At 40.6% G+C, this 12,330-nt stretch overlaps 1 protein-coding gene across 1 annotated transcript in view; it reads left to right on the top strand.

The window, feature by feature from the left end:
• The window catches only part of DTL (denticleless E3 ubiquitin protein ligase homolog (Drosophila)), an 85,172-nt gene extending 73,066 nt beyond the window's left edge, over positions 1–12,106 (top strand). The window contains exons 14-15 of the mRNA XM_006888010.1: positions 9,166–9,995; positions 12,014–12,106. Of these exons, the coding sequence (XP_006888072.1) occupies positions 9,166–9,995; positions 12,014–12,106 (923 nt within the window). The remainder of the gene's footprint in view (positions 1–9,165; positions 9,996–12,013) is intronic.
• The last annotated feature ends 224 nt before the right edge of the window (positions 12,107–12,330 follow it).

Raw genomic sequence — 12,330 nt, forward strand, 5'->3', positions numbered from 1 at the left:
GTGCTATGCATCAGAGAGTTGGACAGTGAATAGGGTTGATAGAAAGAGAATTGATACCTTTGAGTTGTGGAGCTGGAGACAAGTGTTGAATATGCCATGGACTGCTAGGATAACAAACAGGTTTGTCCTGGAGAAGGTGAAGCTGAAATGCTCCTTGGAGTCAAGAATTCTGAAGCTTCATCGGACATATTTTGGGCATGTTGCAAGGAGGGACTGGTCCTTGGAGAAGGACATCATGTTTGGCAGAGTGGAGGGGCGCGGCGCAGGAGAGGAAGACCTTCAATGAGATAGATAAATTCTGTGACTGGAGCAGTGGGAATAGGTGCGTTTAAGATGGCTAGGTTGGCACAGGATAGAACAGCATTTAGAGCTCTTGTACATAGTGTCGCTATGAGTTGCAAGCGACTCGATGGCACATAACAACAATACAGAGATAGTTTTACCTTTCTCTTTGCCAGTTTGAATACCTCTTATTTCCTTCTTTCGCCTTATTATTCTACCTAAGACTTCTAATACAGTATTGAATAGGCATAGTGATAATGGGCAGTCTTGTCTGATCCCTGCTCACAAGGGGAATGCGTGTAGTCTTTCTCCACTGAGGATAATGTTGGCTTTGGTTTTACATGAATGTTTTTAATTTGGTTAAGGAAATTCCCCTCTATCCCTATTTTGTTGAGCATTTTAACCAGGAAGGATTTTGCTGACAGCCTTTTCTGTGTCAATTGAGATGACTTTGTGGTTCTTGTCCTCTGTTTTAAAAATAAGATGGAGTTGCAAAACAATTATGAGATATCATCTCACCCCAGTAAGAATAGCAAAATTTAACAGAACAGCAAACAGTAAATGCTGAAAAGGTTGTGGAAAGACTGGAACCCTTATTCATTGTTGGTGGGAGTGTAAAGGTACAGCCACTATGGCAGGCAGTATGGCGCTTTCTCAAAAAGTTGCGAATATCAATACCATTTGACCCAGCAATTCCACTACTGGGAATATACCCTAAAGAAACTCTAACCGTCACTAAAGCACATATATGCATACCCATGTTTATTGCAGCTTTGTTCGCAGTAGCAAAGATCTGGAAACAACCCAAGTGCCCATCAACGAATGGCTAGAGAAGCTGTGGTATATTCATACAATGGAATACTACGCAACATTGAAAAACAGGGAACTCATGCAATATTATTCAAAATGGATGACCCTGGAGGACATTATCACAAAAGGACAAATACTGCATAGTGCCACTGTTATAAAATGAAACTGACATCAGGGTTGGGGGGAGACTGAGAAGATGTCTACTGCATTGAAACAGATGAGGGAGAGAACTGTTTAAAAGGTATATATGAGTAGGTATTGTAGTCATGACAGGAGTCTAGAACAAAGGCTACATAGTGAAGTGGACTTGGAGGGGAGGGATTGTATAATGATGAAGAATTTTTTATTTTTCAAAGAGAGGAACGAAGTTGAGGGGAGGGGTGGGCAGGGAGAAAAGTACAACAATGAATGGAAATCCAAAATTCTGTAAATTTTCATTAAAATTAATAATAATAATAAATTTATAAAAATGAGTTGCATTGTTTTTCTTAGGTTGAACCATTTCTCCATGCTTTAATTCCACTTGATCATATAATTATTCTTTTACCATGCTGTTGGATTCTCTTGGCTAGGATTTTGTTAAGGAATGTTGCCTCTATATTCGTGAGTGATATTGGTCTATAGTTTTCTTTTTTTGGTGGTCTTGGTTTTGGTATCAGAATTGTGCTTCATAGAATAAATCTAGGAGTGTTCCCTTTTATTCCGTATTCTGAAGTAATTTAAGTAGAAATAGTGGGAACTCTTCTCTAAATGTTTTAGTAGAGTTTACCAGTAAAGATAGCTGGGCCAGACCTATTTGTTGCCGTTGGCAGTTTTTTTATGACCTGCTCATTTTCTTTTTGATGGATCTGTTCAAATGTTCTTTGTGTCAGTTTGGGTAAGGTGTTAGTTTCTAGGAATTTGTCAGAGTTTAATTTTTCATAATATTCTATTATTATCCTTTTTACTTCTGTCAGTTCTGTTGTGATGTCACCCTTTTCATTTCTTATTCACCTGTGTCTTTCCATCCTTTTCCTTTGTTAATTTGCCGACAGTGTACCAATTTTATTGACCCTTTCAGATAACAAACTCTGCATCTATTCATAGTTTCAATTGTTTTTCTGTTCCGTTTATTTCCTTTCTTCTAGAGATTGTGGGGTTTGCTTTTTTCCTTTTTTTTTTTTTGTTGGGGATGTTGGGTGAAGCAGTTGATTTCAATTCTTTCTATTTGATGTGTTTATTTACTTTGGGAATCATTGTTCTGAATTTCTTCTCAGAGGATTCTGTCAGCCTGCCCTCTTCTGGAAAGCCACTATGTTTTGATTGCTTTTGGGGGGAAAGGTGGCATCCTGTTTGGTTTTTTTATGGGGTTTAATGTTGTCTACTGCCTCTAGGCCATTGTGGTGATGTTAAGTGTGGGGGGTTTTTTAACATCCTTTCTTCTGGCATATGTGTGATGGCTCATGAGAGTCCATCTGTTCATAGTCTGTGCAGTGCTGTTGATTGTGGGTGACAGGAGGGAGATTTGGTGCTGGTGGTTTAACTCTGGACAGGAAGGGTTAGCTGACTGAAACTTACTCTAATGGAATGTGTGCACTCTAGTCCATTATACCGTGTGGTCCACAGTGAAGGTGGAGTGGAATAGGCCCACTGAAGGGGCTGACAGATTGTTACCTTTCCCTGCTGCTGCTCCTTAGCAGAGGGGAGTCTTTGAGCTTCTGCCTGTGTGTGCAGCATACCTACTAGGAAACTGAATTTCTGAATCCCTGACTGTGTAAATCAGAGTCACTGCCTTTCAGTGATTCCCTGTATTACTGTGCCTTTAATCCCAGGTGAACACAACTCCAGGATGTTGTGCTGGTGTCCAGCAGGATCACCTTAAGGTAGAACGATGAGACTGAGTTTTAAGAGTATATACTAGGCCACTTCCTGGATGTGGTACATGCTGGGAGTGATGTGGCCTGGACTTTTCTTTAGTGTTTCTCTGCAAAGCCAGCTAGCCAGTGTCTGCTGGTGCCCTTGATTCACGAGATCACAAGTGGAGACATACCACAAAGCCCTGACAGCCCAAGTGAGGTCAGTAGGCATAGCTTTTGCCTAAGGAGGCTGCTTTTTCTGTCACAGAACTCCGGTATATTTTCTAGCCTCGGCGCCAAATCCAAAATTACTTTTCTGAAGTCTCACCTCCACATGAGCTCAAGGGCCTCTGCTTGCTAAGCTCAGAATGTCATTGGCTGCTTTTTGCTGAAAAAGGAGGTCAGGGGATCATGCCCAAGGAACCACAAATGTTTTACCTGTTTAGATGGAAGCTTATTTGGCCAGTCATCCTCAAGCAATGGGGAGATGAGGCCCTTTCTTCTCTGTGGTGGTCATCCAGTTCTTAAAGGTCCAGTCCTTTCCTCTTTTTTCCTTCTCTTTTGGTACAACCAGAGCCCAGCTAGGCTGAGTTGAGTATACGGTATTGCTGTTCATGTCTTTTTGCTTGGTCATGCCTTCACTCTCCTTTGTGTCTGACTTTACTCTCAATAATTTCCTCCAGACTTGAGGTTGCTTGAATTATTTTTCATTAGTGGGCCTCTCCATCCTTTGGTGTTGCTATGGGAGAGAAGCACCTTGCCAGTCTGCCTCATTCACCATCCCACTGCAAGTCCTTTGGCTGACTGGTTTTTCAGAAGTAGATCACCAGACCTCTTTGGATGAACACACACCTCCAACTCTTTGGTTAGTGGGTACATGTCCTCATTGCTGGTACCAACAGCCTAGAATATCTCATTTAATTTCAAAATAGATGAAGCTCAGGGAGGTTAGAGTTGCCAAAGATCACACAGCTTAGAAATGGTCATAGAGCCAAAATTCCAGCCCTTGCAGTGTGATTCGGAGCATAGTCCGCAAGCTACTCTGTAGTACTGACTCCCTGAGAATTTAATACAGCTAAACAAGTGAAGAACCTATGCCTGGACTTCGAACCCTAGCTCTGGAACTGTGCCTGGAGGTCTCCATTTCTGTATGATGTGAGAATTAATTTGGAAGAGCACCACAAAGCAACCACTTGATGTGAGTGCCACAGACTGGCTCATTGGCTCTTTGGCCCTCCGAGCTAGTTTCCAGCAATAGCTAGCAGTGTAACCGCTGCTGGCCACACTACCATTTTTTAAATTATGTTCCTTGACTTTCTCAAGCTTCTAATTGTGCCCTATTCTCCACTGATTACTGGGCTGCGTGTGTCCTCTTCTGGCCCATTTAATTCACCAAACTAGTAAGGAACACTTCTGATGCCAAGGCACAGCCCCTTTCTCCCCTACAGCCATAGATCTAAGGACATGGTCAAGGCCAGTGGTTCCCAACACTGTCTGTGCATCAGAACCACTAGAGCAGCCTTGTGAAAGTTTGTGTCCCAAGAGATTGGTTCAGTAGATCTGGGATGGAAGCCAAGCACTTGCATTTATATAAAGCTCTAGGTAGGTCTGGTATGCAGCCAGGATTGAGAACGTTGGATCTAGCCACAGTTGATTGACAAAGGTGATTATCCTCACCTTAATGAGAAAGAAACCTTACCTCTTGGAAGTGACTTGCTACAGTCTCACAAGTCAGCAGGATAAATTTAAGTCTACTTTCTGATACTTGGAATTCTTCCCTCTTACCTTTTCAGCAGCAATAACTTTTAAAAAGCATTGTTTAATAATTTCATATTCATTATTAAACCCTGACACTCTGTCAGGGACTTCTGTAAAGTGCTTAAGAGCAATGATGTCAGCTTAAGCACTAAGGTGCATTTGATTCAAGCTATATCTTTTAGTCACCTGTATATCTAAGAGCTGGATATTTAATAAAGATGACAGAAGAAATATCGTTGTCTTTGATTATTTTGGTATTGAAGAAGAGTGATGAGCGTCCCATGGACTGCCAAAAGTACAAACACATGTCTTAGAGAAAGCGCAGCCAGAATGCTCCTTGGAGGCAAGGATAATGAAACTTTGTCTCACATACTTTGGGCATTTTGAGGACAGGGCAGGGTTCAGATATGCTGTTCATACAGTCACTATGAGCCAGGCCCACCTGAACAGCACAGAGCTACAACAGACACTAAAGAGCACTCAGCCTAAAGGTGAGTAAATTGTCATCCCTGCCCTCCAGGAGTCACTATCTAGAACAGAAGACAGGAACAAAAAACCATTTCTCCTGACTGTAAACAGAGTGCTATGGAGAGTCCACTCTGGGGGCGAGGCGGGCCTTTACAATGAAGGTAATGTTCACCAGAGCCTGGAAACGTAAGACTTTTTGCCTGGCAAAGAAGGGCAACCTTGGCAAGAAAACCACATGAACAAAGGCAGGAACATGCAGTGCACAACAAGAAGCAGTGAATAGTCCCCCAAAACAGGATTCTAAAGTAGCAGCCTTGGCCATAATTCTGAAAAGATAGTATGAGGACAGATAGCAAATTTTTACATAGAAAGATATTGCTGGATAACTAATTACTAATAACTTCTCTATCATTCCTCAAAGGAAACTGCCTTTTAGGAAGCCTCGAGGGCATCAGCCAAGTCTGCTATCGCTGTTTAAGGTCAATAAAGGTTGAGCTATTACAGTGTTGAAGTAATAAACGGCATGTCATATTTGCATTTATAGGCTGATACAGCGTATAAATAGAGCATATAAGAGTGCTGTTAAAAACAATGTGGGATACCTGTATGTATATGAAGTATAAAAAGGGAAAGATAACATAGGTCAGCGAAAAGAATTCTATATTTGTAAGTATATATGTGCGTAGTATTTAGGGTGGGTTGTTTTTTTTATCACATAGCATCCTGTCTCCATACCTTTTCAACATGTATGCAGAGCAGATTATCCAAGAGGCTGGGCTCTATGAGGAGAATTATGGCATCAGGATTGGTGGAAGATCTATTAACAATCTGCGTTATGCAGATGACACAATCCTGCTTGCTGAAACTGAGGAGGACCTCATGCACTTGCTGCGAAGGGTCAAGGACTGCAGCCTTCAGTATGGACTGAGGCTCAATGTCAAGAAGACAAAGATTCTCGCCACTGGACCAATTAGCAGCGTCAGGATGGATGACGAAGAGATTGAGAGTGTTCACAGCTTCAGTTTGCTGGGCTCCACAGTTAACACTCTTGGTACCAGCAGTCAGGAAATCAAAAAGCGTATCGCGATGGGAAAGTCTGCTGTTAGGGACCTCTCAAAGGTACTCAGGAGCAACGGTGTCTCTCTGGAGACTAAGGTGCGCCTGATACAGGCCATGGTATTTGCAATCGCTTGTTATGCATCAGAGAGTTGGACAATGACTAGGGAGGACAGAAGGAGAGTGGATGCTTTTGAGCTGTGGTGCTGGAGAAGGGTACTGAATGTACCATGGACTGCCAAGAAAACAAACAGATTCATCTTGGAGAGGATTAAAACAAGCTATTCCTTGGAGGCAAGGATTCTGGGGCTTCGTCTGACATACTTTGGACATGTTGCCAGGAGGGACGGGTCCTTGGAGAGAGACATCATGCTTGGGAGGGTGGAGGGACAGCGCAGGAGGGGAAGACCCTCTGAGATGGATTGATTCGGTGACTGGGGTAATCGGGATGGGTGTATCAGAGGCGGTGCGGTTGGCGCAGGATAGAGCAGGGTTTAGGGCTGTTGTGCATAGGGTCGCTATGAGTCGGAAACAACTCGACGGCACATAACAACAACAATGTACCTTTATACTTACATAATTCTTGTTAAATACTGTCAAATCAGAAATGACCCATAGCTGAACCTCCAGCAGGTTTTCAGAGTCACTAAGTTTCACGGGAAGAGATTACGTGTTCTTCTGCTGAGCAGCTGGTGGATTCAAACCACATGCCTTCACACTGGCAGGGCAACTCCTTACCACTGTCAAGTATGACTCAGCGACCCTATGAACAACAGATCTAAACCCTGTCCTATTGCCATCCTCATCATCTCTGACATAACTTGAGCGCATTGCTGCAGCCACTGTGTCAGTCCATCTCATTGAAGGTCTTTCCAAGGATGTTATCTCTTTCCAAGGAACAGCCCTTCCTAACAATATGCCCAACGTATGTGAGATAAAGCATCACCACCCTTGCTTCTAAGGAGCACTCTGGCTGACCTTTCTCCAGGACAAGTTTGTTCTTTTGCAATCTGTGTGGTATTCAGTACTCTTTTCTAGCACCACAGCTCAAAGACATCGATGCAAGGAATGTATGCGGTTTAAAAAGAGAAATTTCCACTTTTTACCATTTTTAACTTTGAATTTTTGAATGGCTTACCATGAACTTATATTACTTTTATAATTGAGTTTAGCCAGAGTTTTGTTAACTTCAAACTTGATAAACTTAGAATATACGTGTTACCAGATCCCGTACTAACTTAACAAAATCTTCTCTTTGAGTCCCCAGTTACTAAAGTAAGAAGAAAGCTCCCAGCTTTACAACATAATCAAATTTCCTGCTGATGTTTATAGAACACTTGAGATTTGTATTATAAAAGTACTAGAGACCGATATATCTGATTGATCATTGGCCCTGCCTTGCCTTGTTCCCTCATCCTACCTTAGAGTATTACAAGACCTGTACTATTTTGAAACTTTCTTTCCAAAACACACTCTTCTGCTTGTTTAAATGGAACATATGATGGCAGTAGCTGCACAGGAACTGCCAACCTGCACTATGACATAAAGTAAATGAGAACTTACTTTCCTCCTGAAGTAATAACTACAGTCAACCTCGAGAATCTGAATGTGAGATCTCACAGACAGGCCTTTGTTATAATTCCTTTCCATAGCATTCTGGGAAACTTAATAAAAACTGGGATTTTCTAGTAATGATCTTTATCAAAAGGAGCATTAACTTTGGCTAATTCTACAACATAATTCTGGATGACATGTTTAGGCAAAGTCACTTGTATAATTCTTGTGTTTCAAGGCAAGGCTGCTTGAATAAAGTCTTAAGGTGCCAGGTAATTAAGTAAAATTAGTACTTGCAAATCATATATCAACTCATCCTAAAAGCAGTTTCATATGAATGTAATTTAATAGTTAAACTGAATTAAATATCTGAGTGCCGATTCAAAGACTTTGTAACTGATGAGTAGGTAGATGCCCTTTCATATTATTTGACATCAGGAATGTTATTTCAGAAATGTAGAAAACTCTGAAGAAAATAAAGTTCTCTGTGTGTGGGTTCTTGATGGAGAGAGAAAGAGCATCAAGTGTTTAGGAGTTTGCCCCAAATACTATCAAAGCCTGTAAACAAGCCACAAATGGAAGTGTCTTGTCTCCCAGCTTTGATTTGCTTTACCAAGACCAAACACTTGAGATTCTGACATATTCTTTGTCTTATGGGAATTGGTGGTACTCTGTAAATTAAGGTAGGAATCCATATGTAACCAGGTAATCTTAACAAAGATAGAATTCTTGGAGAAACACACTATCTCCCTTTAACAGACCTAGAAACCGGGTGAAAGAAGTGAAAGGTATGCACAAGGCATATAATGAGTAGTTGTCCAGGTTTCAAACCTGTGTTTTTCTGCTTAAAAGAGGCACTTCACTGGAGTACCAGCATTACTTATGAAATGGAAATATCATAAACAGCTAAATGTCTTACTGTTTTAATATTCTAACAAGGATTTATTAAGTCTCTTACTGTTGTTCTTATGAAACACCTATGTTAGAAAATAATAGTGTATTTCATAGCTTTTAAAACACATAATGTAAATCTATATTTTTTACAGGGAAATACTCATTTACTAAGTCAGTTATTCAATGGTAAATTTATTATCTCCTTTTTTTATACAAACAGCTTGAGATGTATAATACATGTCACAAGTATAAGTGTTAAAAGTATTTGTACCCATGTTCTTTTAATTGTAATTTTCTAAGTATTAACAAGCCAGTGGTCAGAAGGCTGCCAGTTGGGGAAAAAGAAAAGCAAATACTAAAAAGTTAAGGAAGGAATTAAATTCTTTCTGTCATCTACTCAGTAGCAAATCAATCTTTGGATGATTAAATTGGGCAAATTGTCTTAGATGAGATTTTTTTTTTTTTTTATCACCTTCATTTCATGTCATGCCCTTCTCTTCTTTTTCAGTAACAGTTGCAAGTAGCCAGTATACTCCAGCCAAAGTCCCCAAGATAACGAGTGATCCACCAGTCTCCTCCCCATCGTCAGCTGCTTGTGCACCTAGCTGTACTGGAGACCTCCCTCTTCCATCTAACACTCCCACGTTAGCTGCTAAAACACCTCCTGCCAAGGCCCCGTCTCCTGTCAGTAGAAGAGGCTTGACCTCCTCTATCTCTCCCAAGCTGCCACCTTCTTTCAAGATGTCAATTAGAAACTGGATGACCCAGGCACCGTCCTCATCTCCACCCATCACTCCACCTACTTCTGAGACACAGATCCCTTCTCCGAGAAAAGCCCTCATTCCTGTAAGCCAGAAATCGTCCCAAACCGTGGCTTGTCCTGAGTCTAGAAACAGAGTTAAGAGGAGGCTAGACTCAAGCTGCCTGGATAATGTGAAACAAAAGTGTGTGAAGAGATGCAATTGTGTGACTGAACTTGAAGGCAGAGCTGAAAAGCTCCATTTGGATCTGTGTTCCCTTACTGGTAACCAGGAAGACCTGGGTAAGAACTCTGAAGGTCTGACCAAATCAAGCATCATTGAAGGAGCTAGTTCAAGTATTTCTGAGCCTCCTTCTCCTGCCAGTCCTTGTGCTTCAAAAGGCTGTGGATCACTGCCTCTTCCTTTGTTATGTGAAGAAGGATCAGAAGTCGTAGGCAAAGAGAATAACTCCCCAGAGAATAAAAACTGGTTATTGGCCATGGCTGCCAAACGGAAGGCTGAGAATTCGTCTCCACGGAGCCCATCATCCCAGACCCCCAGTTCTAGGCGTCAGAACGGGAAAGTATCACCAGGCCTGGTAAGGGGTCAGTGGGAAGATATATTCCTTAAATTGAAGGGCTATAAAACAAATTGAGCCATTTTGGGGTGGAGTGTTTTATATCTGTATTTTAGTGTGTACCTTCAATTCAGAACCAACTCATAGTGGACCCTTTAGCAGGTTTTCAGAGACTCCACACAGGTGGAGATTGACCACATACATGCCTTAGGGTTGATAGCACAACTTCTTATAACTAGGCCGTCGGCACGCATGTATACATGTATTTATGTATGAGTGTGTGTATGTATGTATGTATGTATGTGTGTATGTATATGCTAGATTTGTATTAAACACAGTAGAAATTGTGAGTATGGCACAGGTCAGGCAAAATTTCAGTCTATTGTACAAAGGAAACACTGTGAGTTGGAGTTGACTCACTGGCTTCTAACAGGAAACCTAATTAGTTAGTAGTGTCATTTACCCTTGGTGATCTTTGTAAATATTCTGTCTAATATTGAAAGTAGTGTGTATTAACTATTTTACTATTTTTCTCTCTTCAGTTTTGTCAGTGTTTGTTTTCTCTATTCAGATGCTGGGTACATATGTATGTTTAAATCTCCTTGATTAATTGACCTCTTTACCATTACATTATGGCCATCTTTATCTCTTCTGTCAGATTTTGTCTTAAAGTCTACTTTGTCTGATAATGAGATTGCTGTCTCACCTCTGTGGTTGCACAGGATGCTTCTGTCCCATCCTTTCACTTTCAGCCTGTCTGTGTCTGTCCAACTCTCTATTGATTTTAAAGTGTGCTTCCTGTAAACAGCCTGTAGTTAGTGCCATCCTCTTTTTGTAAATAAAATTTGTTGTTTATGAGCAAAATGCCAACATGCATAGATTTCCCTTTTGTAATTATAGTTTAAGATTATTTTAAAGACATGGATAACCTACACAACAATTTAAAAAATAATCATTTTGCCATTTTAAGAGGAAGGAAGTTCCTATGATAATTGAAACTGGTGGCTCTTGTTCTCTGTTAAGTAGAAGCTGAAGAGTTGGTCAAACTCCAGTCCAGGAGTCATGGTGAGCAAGCTCTGCCTTCTTGAGGGCAGAAGCTACATAGCTTTAGGTCTGTTTTACCTCAGGAAGTGTTCAGATCCCCCACTGTTTATTGAAATCTATCCCATAAGTATAGGAAAAATAAACTAGAAAATAAGGAATATTTGAACATGAACTCCAACCAAGAGCTTATAAATTACAAAAAATGAAAGTGGAAGAAAAGCTATCTTTCTTTTCTCTGTCAAAATTGGGGTCTGTTTGCTCCTTGTGTCTAACTCACATACCCAGTTTGTTTGGTTTTTTGTTGGGTTTGGTGGTTTTCTCCCCCAGGACAGTTGGTTTCAAACTTTGGAGGCCTGTTGGGTGTTGTTCTGCCAACCTCAAGTCAGGCAGTTCAGATTCACCAGCTATTCCGTGGGAGAAAGATAAAGATGGGCAGTCTCTTCCCCTGTGATTTGTTGTCTCTGAAAAAACCCACTGGAGGGTCAGCTATGAGTTTGTTCCAGCTCTACAGAAATAATGTGTTAAGAGAAAAACAATTCCAATGAAAAGTTCTTTTTCACTTCTGTGTAAATATTTGAGGCTTTAAAATAATGTGCTGATCTAAGATATTTTTGGTTTTATTTCTATATTTAAAGTTATAATTTCTTTAAAAGTTTTTTTCTTATATGATAACACTTCAGAAAAGATTTAATAGCTATTGTTTGAATTCCTAGCTTATTTATACATTTGAGTAGCCAATTCTTTTATTTCCGAGAAGATGGTAATTGTACCCCCTTTTGTTTCTGTGGGTAAGCTTAATTGTCAAAGTATTTTGTTCACATGCAGAGTCTATGCCTGCTGTCCTTGCTTACCATTTAAATCTTTCATTAGGAGTGAATGCTAAATAATCCAACTTACAGATATTCTAACTTTAAAAACCTTTAGTGATAACTTCCTGAAGTAACCCCTGACCTTTTTCTTTGGGAATCCCTGAAATCTAAACCTTGATCTCCTAGGTCACCATTACTCCCAGCTCCATGAGGAAGATCTGTACGTACTTCCATCGAAAACCCCAAGACAGCTACAGTAGTCCCGAACAATCAACTTAATGATGGATTGCAGCGTGAGTGAGCTTATTAACAGGACAGTGATACACTACGACCCCAAGCCACTTTGCTTTAAAAAGCTGCCATCTTTCTGTTTTTAAAATCTTTATGATCTTTTTATATTCAGAGAAAAATTCTTTCAACGTGGAAAGTCTGTAGTTGAATCTACTACCACTTTGTAAAAGCCATGTCCCCTGGATGAATGCAGTGTTTCAGTTTCATAAAGT

This window comes from Elephantulus edwardii, unplaced genomic scaffold, assembly GCF_000299155.1.
Source record: "Elephantulus edwardii isolate Elephantulus edwardi_28Jun2011 unplaced genomic scaffold, EleEdw1.0 scaffold00063, whole genome shotgun sequence".
Classification (NCBI taxonomy): Eukaryota; Metazoa; Chordata; class Mammalia; order Macroscelidea; family Macroscelididae; genus Elephantulus; species Elephantulus edwardii.